This window comes from Typopeltis vanoorti, chromosome 3 (genome assembly GCF_054136105.1).
Source record: "Typopeltis vanoorti isolate ZY-2024b chromosome 3, IOZ_Tvanoo_1.0, whole genome shotgun sequence".
NCBI lineage: Eukaryota > Metazoa > Arthropoda > Arachnida > Uropygi > Thelyphonidae > Typopeltis > Typopeltis vanoorti.
In genome coordinates, this window is record NC_143551.1 from 67,038,730 (window position 1) to 67,062,225 (window position 23,496).

Below are 23,496 nucleotides of genomic sequence, written 5' to 3' on the forward strand. Positions count from 1 at the left end.
TCGGAGTTGGGATATGTTCATTTTAATATAAACGGACTAAAAATCCGAGAATTATAACAAATTGAGAGATTTATTTGAAAACGCAACATGTTTCGTCGAGATTGACTTCATCAGGCGTTAAGAACATAGAAAGCTATTAAAAGACACTGAAAAAAACATCGAGACACTCTAAAGCTATACAATTTTAAAGCTATAATATTCGACTGTAAATTACAGTTATTATGAACTTGAGCTATAGTCCGTGTTAAAGTTCTATTGTTGTACATTTGTGCGTGTGTGGAACCACGCGATCCCCAGTATCTGATTAGTAGAGCTGAAAGAGTCAGGCAAATTATAGCTGAGATTATTGTTCATATGAACAATAATCTCACCTCCTCTGTTACCACCTCCATCACAATATTAAACAGAAACGGACTTAATGCTGACCCTTGATGCAAGCCAACTGTTACTTGAAAACTTTAGATACTTAGGTTCAACAGTGGAAGAAGATGGAGGAGCTGAGAAGGAAGTGGGATGCAGGATACAAGCGGGTTGGAGGAACTGGAGGGAGATGGCTGGAGTGTTATGCGATAAGAGGGTGCCGATCAATCTGAAAGGCAAAATTTATAGGACAGTAGTGAGGCCAGCTATGACGTATGCTATAGAAACTGTGGCCCTGAGGAAAAATAACATCAGCAGGATGGAAGTAGCAGAGATGAGAATGCTTAGGTGGATGTGCGGTGTGACCAGAAAGGATCGTCTGAGAAATGACTATGTCAGGGGAACAGTGAAAGTTACGAACTTAGGAGCGAAAATACAGGAGGCAAGGTTGAGATGGTTTGGTCATGTGATGAGGAGGGAGGACTAATATGTGGGAAGAAGGGTCATGCAGATGGATGTGCAAGGAAGGCGGAAGCGTGGGCGGCCAAAGAAGAGATGGAGGGAGCTGGTAGAAGAGGACTTGAAGATGAAGAACTTGGATGTGGTGACAGCCCAAGACAGGAAGGTGTGGAGGAGACTCATAACAAACAGTGACTCCACTTAAGTGGGAGAAGCTGCAGAAGAAGAAGAAGAAGAAGATTATTGTTCATATGAAGAGGGTCCAAGGTGATTTCGTTTGACTCGACAATTTCTACCTCATCGTGGTATATATATATATATATATATATATATATATATATATATATATATATATATATATAATCCTAGCTATATATCCTGGAGGTATCACGTAATAATAATTTTAATAATAATAATATTATATGCCTATCATTCTGTGTATATGAATGTTTCGTTTAGCTTATTTTTTACCTTACGCTAATATTAAGCCAATAAAATCAGTCAGTCAACTTGAATTACAAAATCATGAAATAAATGCAAAACAAACTAACTTCGTGTTGCAGGGTAAACAAAAAACAACTTTGGATTTTGCTGATATCAAAGCGAGCAGCTACTCGAATGTCTTCAAACAAGATTTATCCTTCCAATAAGATATTAAGCAACATTTTTTTTTTCTACTGTGTATTACTTTTGTAACTTCCTTCACACTTTCCCAGATCTTCAGGTAGATATACACTGGAGCAACATCCCTCGACATATATTTACCCTAAAATAAGCTTAGAGTTTGGGCCTCTAGTCGAAATGTGTTTCAATGATACTCACTTCAAAAGATTTATATAAATTTTTCTGTTGCTGAGATTTTCGTAATGCTCACAAACACTAAACTACTTAAAATTGCACGCGAGGTTTGCAGAAAAAAAGGTCGAACGAGAACAACAACAACAAAAAAAATCTCCGATGATATTAACATAATCGCTGATAGAGAGCAAGGAATAGAAATAGATCTCAATATTTATGAGTTTGGGCTCACTCACTCACTCACTCACTCTCCATTCTCTTGGGTCGTTTTCTCCACAAAGAAAACTGCAATGCTAAGAAAATAATATACGACCAAAATCATATTTCGCTTGGATACTGTAAAAAAAAACTCAATGATTACAGGGGATTACAATGATTCCGGGCAGAGATTTAACGAATAGAGTACCAGCCATTGGATCCTTTGTAAAACATGGAATAATTCAACTCAATATCTTCACTGCAGTCTCTAATAATCTGAAGGTTGGTTTATTGCGAGGATAACCATCTGCTTCAGAGTTTGAGACCGCAAAGATTATCAGGAAGATTTTCGTCGATTGTATCGTGAAACTGAATGATCAGGGTGAAAAAAAAAAGAAAAGAAGTATGAACACTGTAATAAAAATAGAGAAATGTGTTTATAATTGCATTTTTTGAAATATGTTTATACGTTTAGAAAATAAGAATTAAGGGGAAAGCTTCTGATACTTTTCTTTTGTAGACATTACTAACTGATATCTTAGATCAGTGGTTCCCATCCTTTTTCCACTTGCGTACCCCTTTTAAACCCATTTCTATAAATTGTACCACTTGTTTTTAAAATAGCTGTTTTTAAATACTGACACTTTTGTTCAGTGCCTATCTTAATGTAAAATAGTTCACTTTACTTGTTTTTCCGCCATTAGTGATTATTTTTCGCGTACCTCTGAACGGCCCAGCACGTACCCCCTGGGGTACGCTTACCACCGGTTAGGAACTGATGTCTTAGATATTTCATTTTCTCATCTTTGATAGCTACTACCAAAAATGAAAAAAATAATATCATAACATACTGTACACACCCTGAGGGAACATATCAGGAATTTGATGATGATGATGATGATGATGATGATTATGATTGTGAGTTACGTCAAGGCTGGTAAGACCATGGTCCGAGAGTTATTTGAAAACGTTCTGCATACTGTACCGTTGTTAGTAAAGCCAAATATTTATTTAAGAAAAATGCATTTACAGATCTTCAGTGCAATCTTCATTCCGCCTTATCTCTGTTCCCTAATGTTTGACTTGGTCTTTTATCCCTGTCATCACTACAGCTTTTCTGGCGGATGTGTTTGACTAGTTGGATCATGTTGGCAAAAATCTAAGTAGTTAAGTATTCTCGTGGAGTGGTTCTTTCAACTTAGGGAACAGATCGAAGTCTGGAGGGATCATATCAGAATTGCATGGAGGATGAGAAAGCATCTGGCTTCGTACTGTTATGCAAAATGGTGCTATATCCGATCTGAGTCTCTGATTCTTCCTCCATTTTGAAGTCTTATTTAGCACAAAATAAGCACCATAAACAAACACACAAAAAAATGAGCACACCACGTTTTTACTCATTCTGGCTTACAACTGTCTTGAAGATGGAAACTATTCCATATGCGTGGTATGCAGAATTTTTTTTTTTTTTCTGAAATGACCGTCGTATTATTGTGTATCACTGCTTGTGTGTTCTGCAGTTTGTTTGTATTAGTAAAGGGAAAGGAGAAAATCCCGAGTTATCTAGAGAAACAGGGTTATTATTGTTTTAATTTGTATCCACTTTTTTTTTTTTTAATTTCTGCGTGCAGACATTAAGAAATCCGGGCTTTGAACTATATTTATAGAAATCGAACTAAAATTTGTGTCAAAGCTTAATAGGATTTGCAATATAACGAAAACTTTATCTCAGTATTTTTGAGATCAGTATAAATTCACGTGTTGTTCATGTTTGTGCGTAACATTAAAAATAAATAAATAAAACCGTATTATTAAGTACCGCAATTACAGTAAAAAAAACATCCGAAGAACACAAATTTATTGTTTGAGATTTAAATTGTCAGTATTCTTCGAACTAGAATCACTTACGTATTCGGGATATAAGACTGCGGTTGTATTCTTAGACATATATTTATAAAGGAAATGGTTGCATTGCCTTAAAGATCCTTGGGGATGTAACATAAGAATCATACCAAGAGAAACGGAACGTTTTAAATAGCGAAGCCAGATTATGGAGTCAATTTAGAAATAGCAGCATGTGGGAAAAAATAAAAGGAAATACTTTGCTTAATGACAAATAAATTTAGGGGGAAACAAAAAAAAAAGATTAACTGAATAGGTTGATGCTTAAGTGAAAGAGGGAAAAAACATTAATCCAACAGCTTAAACTAACTTGGGAATTTCAAGAATATTTTTGAAGAAACTGGAATACTCAAAGAATTAAGGTTACCTTGCCGTAGGAGAAATAAAAAATAAACATTAATCGATCTACAATCGCGCGGTGAAAGGGAAAGAAAGCTATTTAGAAAAAGGAATAAAACATTTAAAAAGAAAGATGAATGAACGTTAATCAAAGTTAGAGAAATCAAAACTAAAGAAACTATGAGGATGAAAATGAGAGAAATAACATAAAATACTATTTTAATTGAGAAAAAGTTCAACTGTCAAAAGAAAACTGCGAAAATTTGCTGAAAATAAAATCACTCGAGCCATTGTTAGGTTTGTAAAAGATTGGTAGATGGCCACACAGACGCTAAACTGTTAGATTTCGTTTGGTAACTACATTACTAGCAAATGACAGTCTTCATATTAATTGTAATTTTTATTGTTGATATAATAATTCAATATCCCACAATTCATCGTAGGAAACATTAAAATGTTCCCTCGAATGTTTAAAAAAAAAACAATTTCCTGTGATAAGCCCTATACTTTACATAAAAGGCAAAAAGGATCAGAATTAGGCTCGAGATTCCGATCTGATAGGCCGCTCTTAAGGTGAATGTGGAATATTCACTTTATTATAAACATTACTGAATACTCATGGCGTCTATGCTGTAAATTAAAAAAAAAAACGTGCAAGGAAAGGATGGATACAATGTAATATCTTCTTTAGAGATGATTTTGATTGATGAGAAGTATATGGTTCACCATAATGGGGGTGTAATGAATGAATTATTATCATTAGTAGTAGTATTAGTACACGTACATAACACCTTCCTGGAGTCCCAAGAATCACTGAATGTGATTACAATTTACAACATAAAATCCACTCCGCAAGCGTATGTGTTTGCTAATTTGTGTGTGTGTATTCTCTGGCTGGTTTGTCTGTTTCGGGAGGAAATCCTTGATAATTGTGTATAAGACCGGCTAACTCACCTTCGATCGAAACAGCCTCTATAAAGGATTCCTTGTATAATGAGACTAGAATCCAGGTCTTTTCCTATCAGAAGCGAATGTTCCCTTGGTCTTCTATCTGCGCTACAGAGGCGCTGATTGTAATAAACAGAGGCTTCTACTGTAGATTTTTCAGTGTTTTCTTTGGAGTAAGTTAATGATGGGTGCTGAAGACTTTAAAGCTAAATTCTGCTAACAACTGGTCGGAATCATTTGGAAAAACTAAAAGATTTGTAAAGGAAAAAGCAGCAGCAACAATATTTAATGACGTTGCTGTTGAAGCCATTTTTAACATGTCAGATATTTCTGTCACAAACCATTAGCGTTATAAAATTAATAAAACTAGTTCTACCAAAGATTACAGAACTTCTATTACTCGAAGCGAATGATTAAATGGAAGAAAGGGATTTAAAGTATTGTAACCAATTACATGAGCATTGGAGTAATTATCGGTGTCCAAATAATGAGTTTCTAATATGTCATTATACCTTGCGTATCTATTTTAAACAGGCAAAAGAAGAAGAAGGCAATTTCAGGGAGACTCCATTCGCTGTGTGTGTGTATGTGTGCTATACCATTACATAATTGATTGGCCAATTATGTTTACGGCAGCCGTCGGTCATATGTTAGATTTTTTTTTTATGTTTGCTGTTAGTTGTCACATCAACTTCTTAAGATTTAAAGTAACATAACATTCATTAAGAGCATCGTACCATTTTTCAAATAAAGACAGCTCAAATTATCGTACCAGCAGTTCGCGAATGTTAGCTTATTATAATTGTTGATAGAAATTGCAAGCATAAAACTCACTCTGTTCATTACAATAACATTTAAAAAAAAGAACAAGGCATGCCTTTTCATTAATTTAACAATTATTGAGTTTGTGCTCCGCTGTTTGCATTAAATTTGATTTGATCGATATTTAAAAAAAATAAGAAAAGGTAAGAAGGCAAAATCCCATTGTTTAATACCTAGGCCTTAGTCCTTATCCTTATAAGGGCTGGCTTAAAGGGGCGAAGCAAGAATGCTTTTCATCTTCCCCGTTATCTGTAGAGAACAGTGTAGGGATAAGGTGTTATTGAGCTATTAAAGCTCTGATCATGGCAAGAGGGTAACAGCGATAGCCGAGCTTCAGTTAGAACTTCATTGGCTGCAGCATTGCATCCATTACCCTCCAAATGGTATAAATCACAGCATCTCACGGTCCAAAAAAAAAACAAAAAAACTTCTTAATACCCAGGCCCTTAAAAGGACTGGCTTAAAGGGGCGAAGCAAGAATGCTTTTCATATTCCCCGTTACCTGTAGAGGACAGTGTAGGGATAAGGTGTTATTGAGCTAAAAAGCTCTAGTCATGGCTGGGTAACAGCAATAGCCGAGCCTCAGTTAAAACTTCATTGGCTACAGCATTGCCATTTGTTACCCTGGAAGTCCTAAAAAGGTCTTTTTGCGAATCGTAATTCTCAGACAATCATAGTCCTTATAAGGACTGGCTTAAAGGGCGAAGCAAGAATGCTTTTCATCTTCCCCGTTATCTGTAGAGGACAGTGTATGGATAAGGTGTTATTGAGCAATTAAAGCTCTGATCATGGCAGAAGGGTAACAGCAATAGCCGAGCCTCAGTTAGAACTTCATTGGCTACACCATTGCCATCCATTACCCTCCAAGGGTAATGAATGAATCAATCACCGACTATGTAAGTAAAGGTGAAATCTCAAAAATACGGACGATCTCTAGGCCACTCCATAGTGGGCGAAAGACCGTCCTAATCTCAGCGTTGGTTCCACTCAGTGACGGGCTCCCCGACCACTGAGCAGAACCGCTCAAATTCCGAGGAAAATAATTCACCGACAAAGCCCCTCAGCGGGCCGTGCCGGAGAACACCTTCCCCGGAGACTCAAAGTGCTCCCTTAAGGCAAAAACCTTAAGAGAGCGAACTCAAAAACTCATCGCCCAAGTGGGTAAGAGCAACAGCCGAACCTCAGTTAAACTTCATTGGTACAGCTTTGCGTTGCTATCCATCACCCCCAAGGGCATTAATGAATCAATCACCGCATCTCACGGTCGATTGATTCTCCCACCAATTTCCTCACTGAGACAATCATATGTCACATGTCGGAAGGTTATATTCTTCTTAAGTGAATTCTTGATAGGTGTATTAGCATACTATTAAAATATAAAGCCTGGATGTCTTTAATGTGGCTAATATAAAATAAAAATATTAAATATTTCGATATAAACATAAAATTATAACTTTATTGAATTATAAAATAAAATAACGTTTGTTGAGTGGTTTCACAAACAGGAAATTCTCTTTCAGAAAACCATTACATTTGCGATCGAAGATGGAAGCTGGATTAACCAGTGATTTCTAGAATACAATATTAGACCGAATCAAGCATCACTACAGTGGGGTACAACGATTTTTCTCTCTTAAATGAATTCAAAAGTACAATAATTGGTACTCTTTCTTTGAACAGCGATCTTTACTATAGTGGAAGTATCGGTACCACGTAAAAGCCATCAAAGAAAAAAAAATATGGCCGTTGGAAAATGAATTAGCGACGTTTTTCATACTCCGTTAAACGAGACATTAGAACTCCAGTGTCCATTATCTATCTTATAGGCTCTGCTAAATTATTATCACCATTTAGTTGGAAAATTAATTCGATTGCCCAGTTTGAGTGTCTGTTGCGAGACGAGAAGTTTGTTTGGTTTGGGTTTACGACCGAATCAATCAAGGACACGATGCCAGTGTGTTATGCTTATACTCGTATGGTCTTCTATATGCATATCGTGCATTATGCGTATGGTCTTCTGGTCGGTTTGTCTCTGTTTTGCGGAACGAAATACCCGAGTTTACTAGCAGGAAAAAAACCCTCTCATTTGTGTATGAGACCGGTTAACCTACCTTCAGTTGAAAAGCCCCGATAAAGGTTCTTCGTTTCCTAGACAGGATTCAAACCCCCGGTCTTTGTAACTAAAGGATATCCTTGATACTACTGAGCTACGGAGGCTCCCGAAAGTAGAAACGGCAGAATAAGTATACATTCAGTTTTGGATCAGGATTGGACATTAGGTCAGAAGCCCTGGTTGATTCTCCGCATTCCTTAAAAGGCTATGTAGAGGTCTCCACTCAGTTATACAGCTTTGGCCCTTAAGCACCCCCCGAAAGACTGAACTGAAAATTAATAAAACAAAATCTTTTCCACAATTACTTTTATTTAATATTCTTGGTATTCATTGATTTTTATTCGCTTGCGATTCATTATGGAATATCTCGCTTGTTCTGTATATCTATCTGTAATCTTTTGGAATATATTTCTTGTTCTGCACTGAAAATTGCATTCATCAATAAACATTGTAATCCTATGTAAAATCCGTGTCAGAATGTGGTGTTACAAATTTTACGAAGAAAACACTTCTGTCTACAGGAGTAGACTGTCTGTACAAGTTTTAACCCAACCTACCTGCACACAGGTCAACTTCACAAGTCCTGTAGTACGTGCGATAGGGTCAAACTGAATAAGACGACATACTAAGCTAACAGTAATTAACTAGGGACCATCGAAATATCACCTTTCTTGGCCTGCAAGTTGTTTCGCTTCTCCCTAGAGTCCGTGAAAATTGATGCATGTTTAAGCAGGATTAGGACACTGATGGACATGTCAGAGGAGAAACTTCTCCACTTGCTTATGTGGTCGGAGAACCAGGAAAGAAAATAAATTTCAGCAAGACGACAGAAGGAAGAAGATCCCCTAAGTATGACGCTTTCAACCAAGTGATCACACACACACGCACAAGAGAAATAGCCGATAATAAATTCCTCGAATTTTGCAACCAGAATGCCTACGGAATGGCTGTAACTCAAAGTTAAAATATTTAATTAGTCCATCAGCCGATGCATTGATAGGATGCTTAAGCCCTCTACCGCATCTCCGCCTTCCTCGAGGCGATGAAAGCTGCCAAAATTAATACAGAAGTAGATTAAGGAAGATGTTGGTCGTGTGATGAAGGGAAGATGATAATTGATTACTTGTTAAATCGAGATGAGAGAGTCAGGTTCGTTTCTTTGTTGTTATGATAAAATATTTTTAATCGGAATTAAAATTCGGGCATATTTTAAAGGTGCAAAATATACATTTCTTAAGAGAGAATACTTTTCCATTTATTTTTACTCAAAAAGGGAATTTGTAGACGTAATGTTTTCGTGATTTATCATTTTTCTCAACTCCTTTAAAAAAAACGTTTATAAATAATGTTAGTGATTTTTTTTTTTTATTGCGGTTGGGTGTCGTGTATCTAAAACGAATCAAATTAATCAGCTTTGATGACACCATAAAAGCTGCTAAAAAATATTTGAAAATTTATATTTAATAAACAAAGATCATTTCAACTTTCTCTCTTTCATGTTTTTCCAAGTGTTATGATGAAATACAGAGCAGTTATGTGAAGTGTTCGGAGATGCTCGAAGATGTCCGTACGCTTCCACATCTTTTGTTTCAATGACAATGCGATACCCGATTCACCCCTACGACATAATAAGGCCTCTCTATCTTTATCTATTTCTATTTTCCGTGCATGTATTTGTATCCTCCTTTTATCGCTTCGCAAGCTTCTATTCTACGAATTTATTTGGCTTTTACAGTCCTCGATTTGGTCGGTATTTCTGTTTTTATATCTCTCAATATTTCTTCTTCTTTCCCGCATTCATTCTTGATATCCTCATCGATCCCTTCAACCTGGATCGCTATGCGTGCCCTACCACTCAGTAATTTCCCCTACCTTTCTATCTATTTCGATCCTCGAAGGTTATTTCAGGCCCTGTTCTTTTTTTTTTTTGGCCTCTCTTTTACTGGTCCCGTTTATTATTTTGACGATTTTCAATAGATAGTTGGCCTTTCTGCTTATTTCGACTGATAACAGCCTCATCTATTTTGAAGGGGTTCATTTTCGACATTTTATCACTTTAGATATCTTTTTCTTGACTTTATTCATCTTCTTATCCATCGTTGAGTTTTTTGGGCTTTCATTTCATCTCTGTTTAGTTTTATGACGCTAAAATTCTCTCTCTTATTCACCGTCCCTCCCCCTTCCCCTACGTATTTATTTTATTCCGACGCCCTGTTTTGTTTCTCGTATGTGTTCATTTATTTGGGTAGTCTAGCTGTGATTTTGCTCTGCATTCTCCACCTATCTTCCTACTCACCTTCTTATTTATGGTGGTGGCTTTATTTCCCGCTGTGTGTATCGATCTGTGTATCACTTGGGATGTTGAACGTGCCCGATTCCAAAAATGACTTTTCTGTACTAGCGGGATAATGCTATCAAGAACAACACACTGCATTTTAATGTCTCTTTGAATGAAATTAATATAAAAGCAACCATTTTAATGTTCAAATATGCATAGGGTGCAAGTTACAGAGTACAGTATTCATTGTATTTCTGCACTGATGCGGCAGATAGTCCCACTGCACTGGATGTAAACAACGTGGACTATTGTCTCCCTTCTTATTTAACCTTCCGCCGCTGGGCGAACTACTTTAGAGATTTGTGGGGAGGAAGATATTAAGTGAGTTGCACGGAAATTGTTCTGGACAGTGATTAGTATTCGTATTGGGAACGAGAAATATAATCCGTTCTCTCCCCTCTATAATTTCCTCTTTATTTTCTGTGGTTTCGGTTATGAATAATCTTTATTTAATGAACTATATTTTTTATTTCAAAATGCAGAAAATCTTAACTCTATAGAGATCTTGGCATTCTATTAAGATATGTCATCTTATTTTTAGTCTGGTGTTTTGTTTGCATTTTTTTCATTTTTATTTTTTACTTTCCTGAATCTACTTTATAACAGAAGATTATACTTTAAGTTCGAAGTACCATAATATTAAATAATTATAACACACACACACACACACACACACAAGCATTTCCGAAGCTGTGTAGTTGGAGCATATTTTGATATTATTATCGTAATACTTATACTTCAAAAATTATGAGGAACAGACAGGAAATTGGAAATAATAAACGGAACAGAGACTTGGTGCTTTGATGTACCCTTATGCATTTGGGGGTGGGGAGTTTCATGCTTGTCGTAAAGGTATCCGCTGCAATCTCAAAATCATTGTCTTTGCTTCCCCTTTGATGATAATTTAAAATTAAATTAATTAAAAATTTTTTACATTATAACTTTTGTATAATTCAAAGCACGTATCATGTCTTTGTCCTCTCAACCATCTTTAATGTTGTGATCACCCAGTTGTCGCACAGTTCTCATTGACTCCAATGAAAATAAAATGATAGGATGAATTGTATCTCTTAATGATCATTGTTACTGAAGAACTTGAATAGTGTGTGTGTGTGAATGTCGCCATAGGTTATATAAATGTCAAAATAAGATAGCGATTGTTAGAACGAGTCAGATTATAGAATGTTTTTTAATGTATGCAATTTGTAAAGCCAGTTGTTAGCAAGACATCAAACATTTTCATCCTCATTTTTTAAAAAAATATTTTTTTTTCTTTTCAAAATAATCTCCCTTCTTGCCTCTATACATTTTTCAATTGTATTTTTACTTCTAAATTTTAATATAATCATTTATGACAATAATAATTACATAATTCACGAAGTCTACTCTAGAAACCAAACTTTTTCAAGCTTCCAATAAGCAGGTTAGTGGGCTTTTATTGGGACTTTTACCCGCTGAAGGGAGAAGAGTACGAATAGTGTGTCCGCTTGTATACTAGAGGGGGGGGATGAATAATTGATTATTAATATCGATTTAATGGGAAGTTAGGTAGTTGTGTCCTTCGTAATGATAGCTTGTTGAAGAAATCATATTCAATGTTCTTCGCAACTTCAATTGTATTGGAAATTCTCAAACTCAGTCTTATAAAAGATTGCCACGACGACCTATAATGGACCTCCGTGCTTTTTTTTAACCATTGGACAAATGCCATCGATAAGTTTGAGAAACCTCAAACAGTTGTCTTCATATCTTTAGACAAAGAGAGAGGCATGTACGATTTTTAAGCAAAAAATTAACCTATTCCGGTGTAGTTTTCGTAACTGAATTACCGTTACTGTAATCTGGATAATACAATAAATTGGATTCCTTATTTGCCACATTATGCATAATTATGTTGACTCTAATCCTTCTTGTAATGTTAAGTTACTTTGTAGTATTTTTTATTGAAAGTGCAACGCACAAGTTTTCGTTTCTGCTATTAATTTTATTTTTTCTTTCCGAACTCCGGCCTGCCCTCTAGGTGGCACTAGTGTATCGTATAGATTGTAGCCTTTCTTATTTAGAAATCTCATCAATAACGCACCTGCCTAGATCATTATAAACATTGATCAGTCTTATCGAACAAGCTTTAATACACCCCTTTGCATGGACAAGATTCTTAGTTTAACGTGAACAGTCCATCTATTCATTTTTTATCATTAAATCACAGAATGAATCTTACTGAATGTTTCTGTTAGCGAAGATAATACGTAAATATGCTTGCTCTACGACCTAGTCTAGTTGCTAAAAGTTTGGAACTAGAATACTTTGTGTGGTACTTGGTGAATTGTTGCATCTCTGTATAACTTACAGGCGTCTCGGTACAAATCTCACGAGAGTATAACCTGCCAAAATGTAATCATTAAACTGTGCATGGCAGGATAGTGTACATCTGCATTATCGCTTCAATATAATTTGGTTTCAAAGTTTTATGAGTGTGAAAGTTTGATCAGACATATAAAGAGGAATACTTTGTGGATCATTTTGTACACGTGTAATAAAATAGGTGAGTTTAATTTACGATGTTATATTACTCTCTACATTCTCCCTTAAAATTATTAATAGCTGATCATTTTGAAATAATGTTTGTATTACTTTAAAAAAATTCCAGTAACACGAAACTGTACCATCAGAGTTATATAGGAAAGTTCGAGGCATTCAAAACCTTTTCACGGTACATTAACAAATTCATTTACTACTGAATACTTCAAACAGACTTATTTGTAGTTCACTTTCTACTGTAACAGGTGCTGACAAATCCGTTTTGCGAACTGTTGCTACGTAACTTAATTTTCCAAAGGATTCCTAAATGTTGATTTTCTTCCAAAGCTAATATAACCAACTCCTTGCAAAGAACAAAGAGATGCAATTAGGAAGATGGGAGCGGGTCTCATTTGTTTTGGGGATTTAACCCAATATATACGAACGTTGCACTATAAACGTATCAAAGCCGTCATGTCTTTCTGCGTGTAGAAAACTGATTTAAACATTGTTTTCTGACATCGACAAATGCACTTGCCTAAAGCTTCTGCGAGTTGTCAAGAGAATCAGATTTCATTGTGTCAAATACAAGTTTACCCTAAGGCTATGTCTCTGTCAATAGCTCAAACGAGAAGTGACAGAAGCACGCATTTTATGATATGGAGCAAAGAAGGGAAAAAACAGTTTGACAGTACACTAATAAACCTACCCGAGTGTTCCATGATTTCTGTGCTGCCTCAAAGCAAAGGGAAAACATAAAATTATCGAACTTTCCTTAGGAAACATCACTTAATCATGTTTTGTAAGTAAGAATATAAATATTATTTTCGTTAAAGAAAAAAAAAGGTGTATGAATAAAGTACCAGTTTATTTGAAAAATAAGAGAAAGAAATCCCACTGCTTTAATTATTAGATAACTTCTTATAAGTTCCTTTCTTTTTATTTAGCATATCTGCTGTGAGGACTACCGGTAAAAGCGCACCTGTTTCTAATGTATGCTCAAGGGATTTAGGAATAATTAGCCGGCAGACCGCTGCCTGCAGTGAAAGTTACGTGTTGGCCCCCACTTCAGTGCTCCAGGGATAGCGTCGTGGCTAAAGGGAAGAACCTTAAGTATTATTACCTCGATAAATGTTAAGTGAGAAAGCTGCCATCCATCTGAACCACTGCTAACCTTAAATGGGCTTTCTTCTTAATCTCTCGCTTACTTAATCGAATGCTTCCATTATCTGCAGCTCCATTTCTGACTGGATGGTGAGGAGGAGTTCTCGTTCTGCAGTCAGATTACACGCAACTAAAATAATTGTCATAGAAGTCAAGTTAATTTAGTTCTAAGCGATTATCACGCTGCGTGTCAATATTACTAGATGATACCTGTTTAATGATGAGTGAGGAATCCATCCCAAGCTTCTTTTTCATTTATTTATTGGTGTGCTCAGCTGTCTTTTCAACTAAATCCAATTTTTCGGTAATGGAGCCGTACGGAACAGAATAATCGTCTTTAATCCAGCTTTTCTTAGTTCTGTTTTCTGTATATTTGCTTCTGTCTATTTGATCAAAATAAATAAGATCCGGATACACATCAGAAGTAAATAAATGATGCACGTGATGATGTCCTTGACGAATAACGTCTCCATGAAAATCGCAACTGGATTTAAACTCTGATTTCAAAGTCGTGTTCGTTCCATTCATTACGATAAGATCCTCTGAACGAATTTGGAATCTATAAAACCATCATACGGCTATGACATTCTTACTAAGATCGGTAAGAACAGGATGAAAAAACAAGATTAAAGGAGATGGTCAACAAAGGTTAATTCACCCCTATATGGGCGAGTTTAATCTTATGTAAAGTTAAATTTATTTCAAAATGAATTTAATTTTATTCACCTTATATAGTGTGATTTAAATTCCAATTAAATGTAACTATTCATTATTTTTTTTACCCTTCATCTAATATACAAATCATTGCTTAAAACCCAAATTAAAAAATAGCCTCCCGAGATAACGGTTGTATTACAAATTCTCAGCTAACAGTTGCAACAACTTGGATACGACACAGCACTTCACTCTACAAGATTCTGGAGATATTACTCCACGACTATCCTACTTCATACAAACATTATGAATCTGTAGTTCCATGAGCTCCGTCTGGTTCCACCACATTCCGAAGAGGCTCAAAGGAACGATTTGTTGACTGGAAGGAGAAATGCATTAAGGTAAAGTCAAATATCAGCACATCTTTTGTGCTGAAATTTGGAAAATCATTTACCTGCTTGTCTACAGTCAGCTGTATATGGTTACAACTCCAAAGTTTATCACATCGTTCTAGATATAAGACGCGGCTGCGCGTTCTAACAGGGGAAATGGAGTCCAAGATACTTACCGACTGATCTGAGCATTAACTATCTTTCACTTACTTTCTGTTCGAAGTCGCACAGATTCGAAAGATACCTTTGCTCACTATCACACGCACTTGAACGCAGATTTGTCTCTCGGAGGTAACTATCACCTATTGGATGTTTACTTTGTGTCGTTAGTCATGCATTACTTGTAAATTCCATTTAACACAGAGACGTCTGTAATATTTTGGCCAAATGAATATACGATGTTAATACTGCTAACTTGCGATATTTATTTCTGATTCTGCCTGAAAGAATAGCGTAGTATGATCGTATCTAGAATAGTGTGAGAGGATAAAGACTTTTTTTACAGATTCATAGCCGTAATTGAAGAATCTAAAATGTTATGTTCTTTTTATTATATCATGAAAGAAAAATATGTCTTTACATATAACAGAACAACATGTGTTATCAATTGTATGGTAAATCATTTTTTGCTGTAAAATTTTACTTATTATTTGCTTTTGTTATTAAACGTCACGTTCTGTTTCCTAATGATGGCGACCGAGTTTAAAATCTCTTGTACAGATCTCCAAAGTCATTTAATTGCTATAAAACGAAGCTTAACACTCTACTACATAATTTCGTTTATGCATTTGATAACGAAGAAAAAAAAACTTTGCATTATGAGCCCAACGTTTGCTGCATTTAACTACGTGAAATCTCCGATATTGGATTAATGAGATTCTGTCTTGGTTGGCTGTTGGCCAAATAATCCTTTTTATTTGCAATTTCCACTTGTGAGCAACAACATTAAAGAGATTCGCTGTGATAAGAGCTCAAGTATTTTAATTTGCATTTGGCAATTTTCGACGTTTGTCACAAATCCCACTAATATTTATGATCCCACGAGTCTCCCATTAAAAGGATTATTCCTTCTTGTTTTCATTTACTTCTGAACAAAATTCAAACATTTCGTAAGAAAAGTTTGCATTTTCAAGCTTAAAAACATAACTGAATGTTATTTATCATCACTGCAGTAAAGGTTGGACTTATTATAGAAGGTATCTAGCAAATAGCAGACGGGATTAGTTTGTCACGACTGCTTGTAAGATGGTATCAACAATAACAATGTGGTAATAGACCAGCTACACTTTTCATTATGCGAGGTACGTATTATCCAAGGTGTTACATTCAAAGACTCAAGAAGTAAATAATGCAATCTACTTTTGTCGTCATTACTCTCTTTTGAGTTTTCACCCTGATGAAAACACGGGCATGCTGAGGTCTTCACTGTGGATTACTTGCGAACGTCACGTTCATGAGAGACTAGAGAATAGAATAAATTGCACTTATATAAGTACAGTCTATTCCAATCCTTCCATTTTACGTATAACATTGTTATTTATTTATAGTAATTCTTTAAGAATTTTAATTGTTTATTTAATAGTTTTAGCTTGTTAAACCTACTATACCAGTTGCGCCTAACACAGTCCAGACTGCGTGATACCATTCCCATGACGGAAGTGGCCTTATATAAAGAACGTCACATCCTTCTCATACAAAACATCTCTATATGTTATTTTGTTTGTCAGCCTATTACTTCAGGTCATCACATATCGTAAATGATTCTTAGCGCAGGTCAAGTGTCAACAGGCAGAGCTGGATTGTACTAAGCGAGTTCTGAAGTTGTGGATAGCCGGAACAAGGCTACAAAAATGGAATAAGAAATAAACTTGAAGAAATACGACAAAATAGCAGTGGGAAGGCAATCAGGATTGGGATGGCATGGATACTCCGCTAAAAATGCCACAAAATTCAAATCCTAAATGTTGTTAGTTGTTAATATGTTGCCTTGCCCAAATGAGTATGTTGGATTTTCAAAGGTTAATTCCGTAACTTAAAACTGGAGAGTTAGGTGCCACGAAGCATATACATCGGTATATGTTCCATGAAATTTAAAAAAAAAGGAAAAAAGAAAGAAAAACAATCTTGGATTACAAAAGTAAGAAATATCTGGTACATCTCCTGTAAGAGATCTTTCCGGTTGCTCTGCGAAATTGACGAGATGTAACTCAAGAGCATCCGACCGATGGCAATGAGGAAAATAGTTGATAAGCTGAATAATAAAAAGATGAGGATGGCTTCGTGGAGCCACGACACGAAAAAATACATTCGAAGTTAGTGGAGGCAATGAATTAAGAGGCGAGGAGTATGTATGAGAGGCAGTTTAGCAAACTAATTGGTGGGAAAGCAGAAAGACGAAAAAAATTGGAGGACGCAAATTATTCTATTATGAAAAAGAGAATAAGACAGTGCTGAAAGATCGTATTCTAAATGTAATTTCAGGCTATGCTTTGCAGTTTGAATGCGACTATCTGGAAAAAGAGAATTTCTGGATTGAGGTGGAAAATGTAAAAAAGGGAAAAGCTGCTTTTAAAACATTCTGGATTCGAGCTCTTTAAACAAGCATGCAGGATTACGGAAATGGAATTTGAAGAACAGCTTCGAGGATTAAGATAACAAACAGAAATGAAGAGGATGAACATACTGAAAGAGGAAAAATCGTTTGATAACTTTAAAAAAATGGAAATCATAAAGCTCAGATAGACACGATACATTAACGAGAAAAGTTGGAAAATAAATAAAGCAGGTTAAAGTTACACTTGGAGAAGAAGCAGAGCAGCACGGTATGGATTGATGGGAGTAATTTGTACTGTATATCGGAAATGCAAACATCAAGCACAATACGAAGCGCCCTCGTAGTTCAGTGGGTTTCCGCGATGCCCTTTGGCCGGGAAGACCTGGGTTAAAATCCCGTCAAGGATGCGAAGGTCAGAGCTTTATATCTGAAAGTGAGTTACCCGTAAAGGGTAACTCACTTTCAGAAGTTAAAGTGTTCTCCTCTCGAAAATGCGGATTTTCCATCCTGCCGACAAAATGGCCAGAAGAACACACAGACATGACACATAATGCAGATAGGATTTACCGCCGTGTCACAAACAGAAGTAAGTTTCTAAGAAGTCAAACTATTTAGCCGTGATAGCCCATTGAGCTTAACACGAATGGCAAAATGGGATGGGAGAAAAACAGAAAGAGTAAAAGGAGGATAAAATAACAATCTTGGAAGTTTAGAGGTGAGGAAAAGAAGGGGGTGTTTAAAGAAAGAAAGTATTATTATTATTATGTGAAAGGTAGAAAGAAGTAGTATGTATTCATACAGTGAAGTGAAAAAAGATCTTACTGGATAAAATAAGACATTTGGGGAAAGACAAAAGAAGGAAGGAAGCCAAAGAAGAGATAGAAAAACTTGATGGTTGGAGGAAAAGGTACGGACAGTAACAGGAGGACACGGAGGGTATTTGCGAAATGGGGAAAAGTGAAGAGAGAGAGAGAGAGAGAGAGAGAGAGAGAGATAAAGAAATTTTTGAAAGAATTAAAATAAGAAGTTGGTAAGATAAAAGAAAGTTGGAAAGTGATTAATGAGAATCCAAACAAGAAGGAAGGAGAAAAGATAAATAGAAGTTAGTCAAACAAAGGAAATTAGCTAGGAACGATCTGAAGAATATATAATTTTTAATAAAAGGTGAAAACTGACAACATCATGACAGGTGAGAAAGACATTATGGAAAGATGGAAGGCAATCTTTCCATCTACTTAACGTAAACAATAAAAGAGGGAACTGAAAATGGCAAAGCAGGTGCACCATCTGGAGTTGCAGTTGAAGTGATAAGTCCCCTGGGAAAGAGGAGATCGCAAACTTTTTAATGTGATAGAAGGAGAAAGAAATACAAGAGAACTAGAAAAGGGTATTTACTGTGCCAATTTATAAGCAAAAGGCGACATAACATATCGGAATGTGACAATTATAGTGGGATAAAGTTCAAGGAACATTTACTACAGATATGGGAAAGGACTGTAGATCAAAGACTGAGGATAGACTGTAAACTTCAGCAACGTATAGGGGTTTATGAAGGGTAAAGGCATAAATGATGCAGCTTGCGCGAGGCAAGGACAGAAAAATACAAATGAAAATAGAGTTCCATCGCGTATTTGTAAATCTGGAGGAGGCTTTTGACAAAGAGCCAAGGATGGCAAATTCTGACAACCAAAAAAAAAGCAGTGACAGATCGTATAATAGATACAATTGTAGCAATGTATGCAGACTCCATGGTAATTCAGAATACCTCTTGTATTCTGGAAATTATGGAATATTGCAATTAATTAATGATGTATACTTGAGAACAAAGGATGGTTTCGCAAATTTGAAATGTGTGATAAAAAGATTATTCGAACCTGAACATGAAATTTTGTAATTTTTCTCTTATAGATACATAGGGAACTGAAGCGGCCAATTCTGTTATGTGGAGCAGAAATAGGACCCTTTGGGAAAAAAAACTGGAAAGGGATAACAAAATTACAGGTTAGAAAGTGCGATCGTATCCGGGAAAATAAATATATATACGGACTCAGTTAGTCGTAAGAAAGATAACAGAAAAACCAACTGAATTTGATCTTAGCTGAGTCGGACATGTTTTGGAGGAGGGGCCAGTTAGGAAAGCAATTGACATGATGACACCACGAAAGTGTTGAAGAGGAAGATCAAGAAACGGACGATGGGAATCTCTTAAGAAAGATAGTGAAACTACGGAAAAGGATGACAAAATGAAATTTATATATGGAGATTGATATTGTAATATACAAATGATGTTGTTGTTGTTATGCTCCATCGAGGCGTTTCCGACTCCTGGCGACTCCACGAACATACACTCTCCATTCCGATCTGTCCCTGACCATGTCTTTCAGAACCTCCAAGCGCACTCCAGTTGCTTCTTTAACTCCATCCACCCATCTAATTCTTGCTCTTCCTCTTCTCCTGCTTCCATCAACTTTAGCAAGCATCATCATCTTGCTCGCATAACATGTCCGAAGTATGACAATTTTTTCTTGATGATCATAGCTTCGAGGGAGCAATCTGGCTTTATTCTGTCTATCACTGATTTATTGGTTTGCTTTGCAGTCCATGGGCATTCTTAGTAAGCGTCTCCAAACCCATAATTCAAATGCATCTTTCTTCCTTCTTTCACTCTTTCTCAGAGTTCAGCTTTCACATCCATACAGCACCACAGGGAATACATTGTTTTCACGATTCTGATTTTTTTTGTGAGGCTAATACCTTTATCTTTAAAGATCTTGCTTAAATTTGTCATTGCTTTTTTCCGAGTAATAATCTTCTTCTAACTTCTTCAGTACAATACCCATCTTTATCAATTCGGGATCCTAGGAACACAAAATTGTTAACTGCTTCCATTTTCTCCCCATCTACTTCAAAATCATTAAGTTCACATGTTGCCATAGCTTTTGTCTTTATGAGGTTAAGTTTAAGACCATATTTAGCACTTTCTTCTTTAACTTTCATAATAAGTTCCTTCAAATCTTCTTTGCATTCTGCTGGCAAGGTGGTATCATCTACATACCTCAATTAATATTTTTTCCACCAATTGTAATCCTAAGTGGAGATTCCTAGAGCCCTGCCATTCTTAAAATGCATTCGCTGTACAAGTTAAACAGATGCGGAAATAAAATACATCCTTGTCACACCCCTTTACCTATTGTGAAATACTCAGTTTTTCCAAGATCTGTTCGGACAGTAGCTTCTTGTTCATAATAAAGATTCCTCAGAAGGATAATGAAATGCTCTGGGACTCCCATTGTTCTTAACACATTCCACAGTTTCACATGATCTACAGAGCCAAACGCCTTGCTATAGTCAAGGAAACAAAGGTAGACATTCTTGTGATATTCCTGTACTCTTTCTATTATCCATCTCACATTGGCGATTTGATCTCTTGTTCCTCTGACTTTTCGAAATCCTCCCTGTTCGTCTGGCATTTCTCTCTTCATGAATGGTTCCAGTCTTTTCTGAATGATCTTAAGTAAGACTTTACTTGCATCAGAAATCAGTGCTATAGTTCTGTAATTTTCGCACTCTCTTGCATCGCCTTTCTTCAATAAAAGTATATAAACTGATTTTTTCCATTCCCTAGGCCATGTAGTTGTGACCCAAATTCGCTGACATATAGGTGTTAAAATTTTAACTGCCTCTTCTCCCAGGGCTTTGAGCAGCTCAATGGGTATTCCATCTCCTCCTGGTGCTTTCTTACTGGATAGCTGTTGCAGTGCCTACCTCACTTCACTCTCCACTGGTACTGGCTCCTGTGTATAATCCTGCTCTTCAAATTTCTCAGTAATTTTGGAGTCCTTTCTGTAAATACTCTTTCCATCTTTCTTTGATGTCTGCAGCTTCTGTAAGATATCCTTTGTGTTTACTTGTCAATATTGTCACCTTGACACTAAACTTCCCTGTTAGTTCTCTGATCTTTTTTGAAAAGATCTCTTGTTTTTCTATAATAAAACGGGAGAAGATAGTCTGACAGCCATTTTAGTATTGACTACGATTAAACGAATAAAAGAAAAAGGAAACATAGCAAATGTAGAATAGAGTGGAGTGAATTAGCGAGAAATGGGTGATTGATCAAACCCAATTTCTCTTTTCAGCATTAGGGATGTTCTTTTAGAGACAGCACTGCAAACGTGAGAACAGTATTCAATGGTTGGGCGAATATAGGATTTATGTAGGGTTAATAGCCGTTCAGAGGTAACGCCTGGGGAGACTGAAGAAACAAACTGTAGATGTCGACGAGGCTATGTGGGTTATTTTGAATTGAGCAAGTTACCAAAGCAACTGAAGCAATGAAGTCAAGGTGAGTATTAAATACAATGGTATATAATATGATAGTTTAACCTGCAGAACTCAGATTTTAGGAATTTGTTGAGTTCGTTGTTTATGCAAATTGTTCTTTTATTCTAATTTAGCAAGATCTTCTGCAAGTCAGATTTGTTACAAGAAATTAAGATGGTTCCAGAAAATTCTAAATATGAGGAATAGGAGAAGGAAGATGAGTAGGAAAATCCTACTCATCTTACCTTGTTATTATGTCAAATAAATGTGTCTGTTTTTCTACACTTCCTGAGGTGCATTGTTAAAGTTATCAAGTCATAACATCGTGTAGAAATCTGCTGATAAAAAAAAGCATACAAAGAAGAAACGAATGTTTCGCCAACAGAATAATTTCAAATTTGAAATTACCATCAACCCTGGACATGAATTTCAAATAACTATTTCACTAAACATTTATCAAAATAACTCGTTGTTACATATATTTAGAGGATCTCTCTGGATCGTCAACTTACGATTTAGATCTATGGTGACTGAACTGGAAATGGGGACAGTGAGGTTGGTGTTAGACGCCTGACAAACCAGTACAGTCATCAAGTCGTCGCGACGCAAATTCTGTAGAAGGAGTTCGTTCCTTATCACGCCTTTCCTCACAGACTCCAAAGAACCATCGAGAAGAATAGATCCATGCCACCACGTCACAGAAGGAGGGGGTTTACCTAAGGAATGTATAGAATTATGTCATTGCTGAAATGTATAGAATTCTAAATCAAATAGTTTAACAATTCAAATTTTTAAATATTTTTAAAGGAGAAAACTATCGTGTCATTTGCAACAAGACCATTTTTTTAATCTTAAATCAAATCTGCATTTAATATTATAAAAAGTGAAATTTTAAATTATCTCAATAGCAACTGTTACTGCTTAGATATAATTGTAAGTTTGAATAATAAAAAAGGGTTTTTTTTTGGTTGTTACCAGAAGCATTTTTTGGTTTCGATTCATTAAGTGATTGTTATTCAAGATTGCTGTTCTAGTTTTACGAACATGTTCTCTACTCACGTGTGGCTAGTCGCTAATATTTGACTAAACGTAGCACCTGTCATACCGAATGAAAGTGTTATTCATGGGACAATGAAATGCATTGAAATAAACCATACAACTGCTGCCATCTACGCCTCCACACGCACACATTTCAGGTTAGTTACTTGTAGAATAATTTTACGTTATTACGTGCCATAAAACTAATAACCAAATGATCCGCTATCACCTATTCATTCTTCATAGGAGTAAGTGGAACTTTTTTCAGTTCCTAACTTTTAGGAATTCTTGGTAAATATTTTGGTTAAAAAAAAGATTTAATGAGTATTTAATTGTTCGAATTTTGGGTACTTAATAAAGGACTTAAACAGAACAAAATGTAAATATTCTTGTTAATTTGAACTGATATTTGTAATATATCTTTAATAAGAAAGAGAACGAGTCAAATGCGTTTCACTTTTTTCCATCGATGTTGTCGTTGTTAATAACAACAAGAATAGTAATATTTAAACCGAAAATCAGCGATGTACAACCAGTATTGTGTCTACTAAATGCCTATAAACACAAGTATGGGTAT

At 35.9% G+C, this 23,496-nt stretch overlaps 1 protein-coding gene across 6 annotated transcripts in view; it reads right to left on the minus strand.

Moving 5' to 3' along the window:
* LOC150108232 (adhesion molecule nephrin-like) overlaps positions 1–23,496 on the minus strand; it is a 299,319-nt gene that overhangs the window by 83,833 nt on the left and 191,990 nt on the right. For all 6 annotated transcript variants that reach the window (XM_090415684.1, XM_090415682.1, XM_090415683.1 and 3 more), the window contains exon 4: positions 22,394–22,597. In XM_090415684.1, the coding sequence (XP_090271810.1) occupies positions 22,394–22,597 (204 nt within the window). The remainder of the gene's footprint in view (positions 1–22,393; positions 22,598–23,496) is intronic.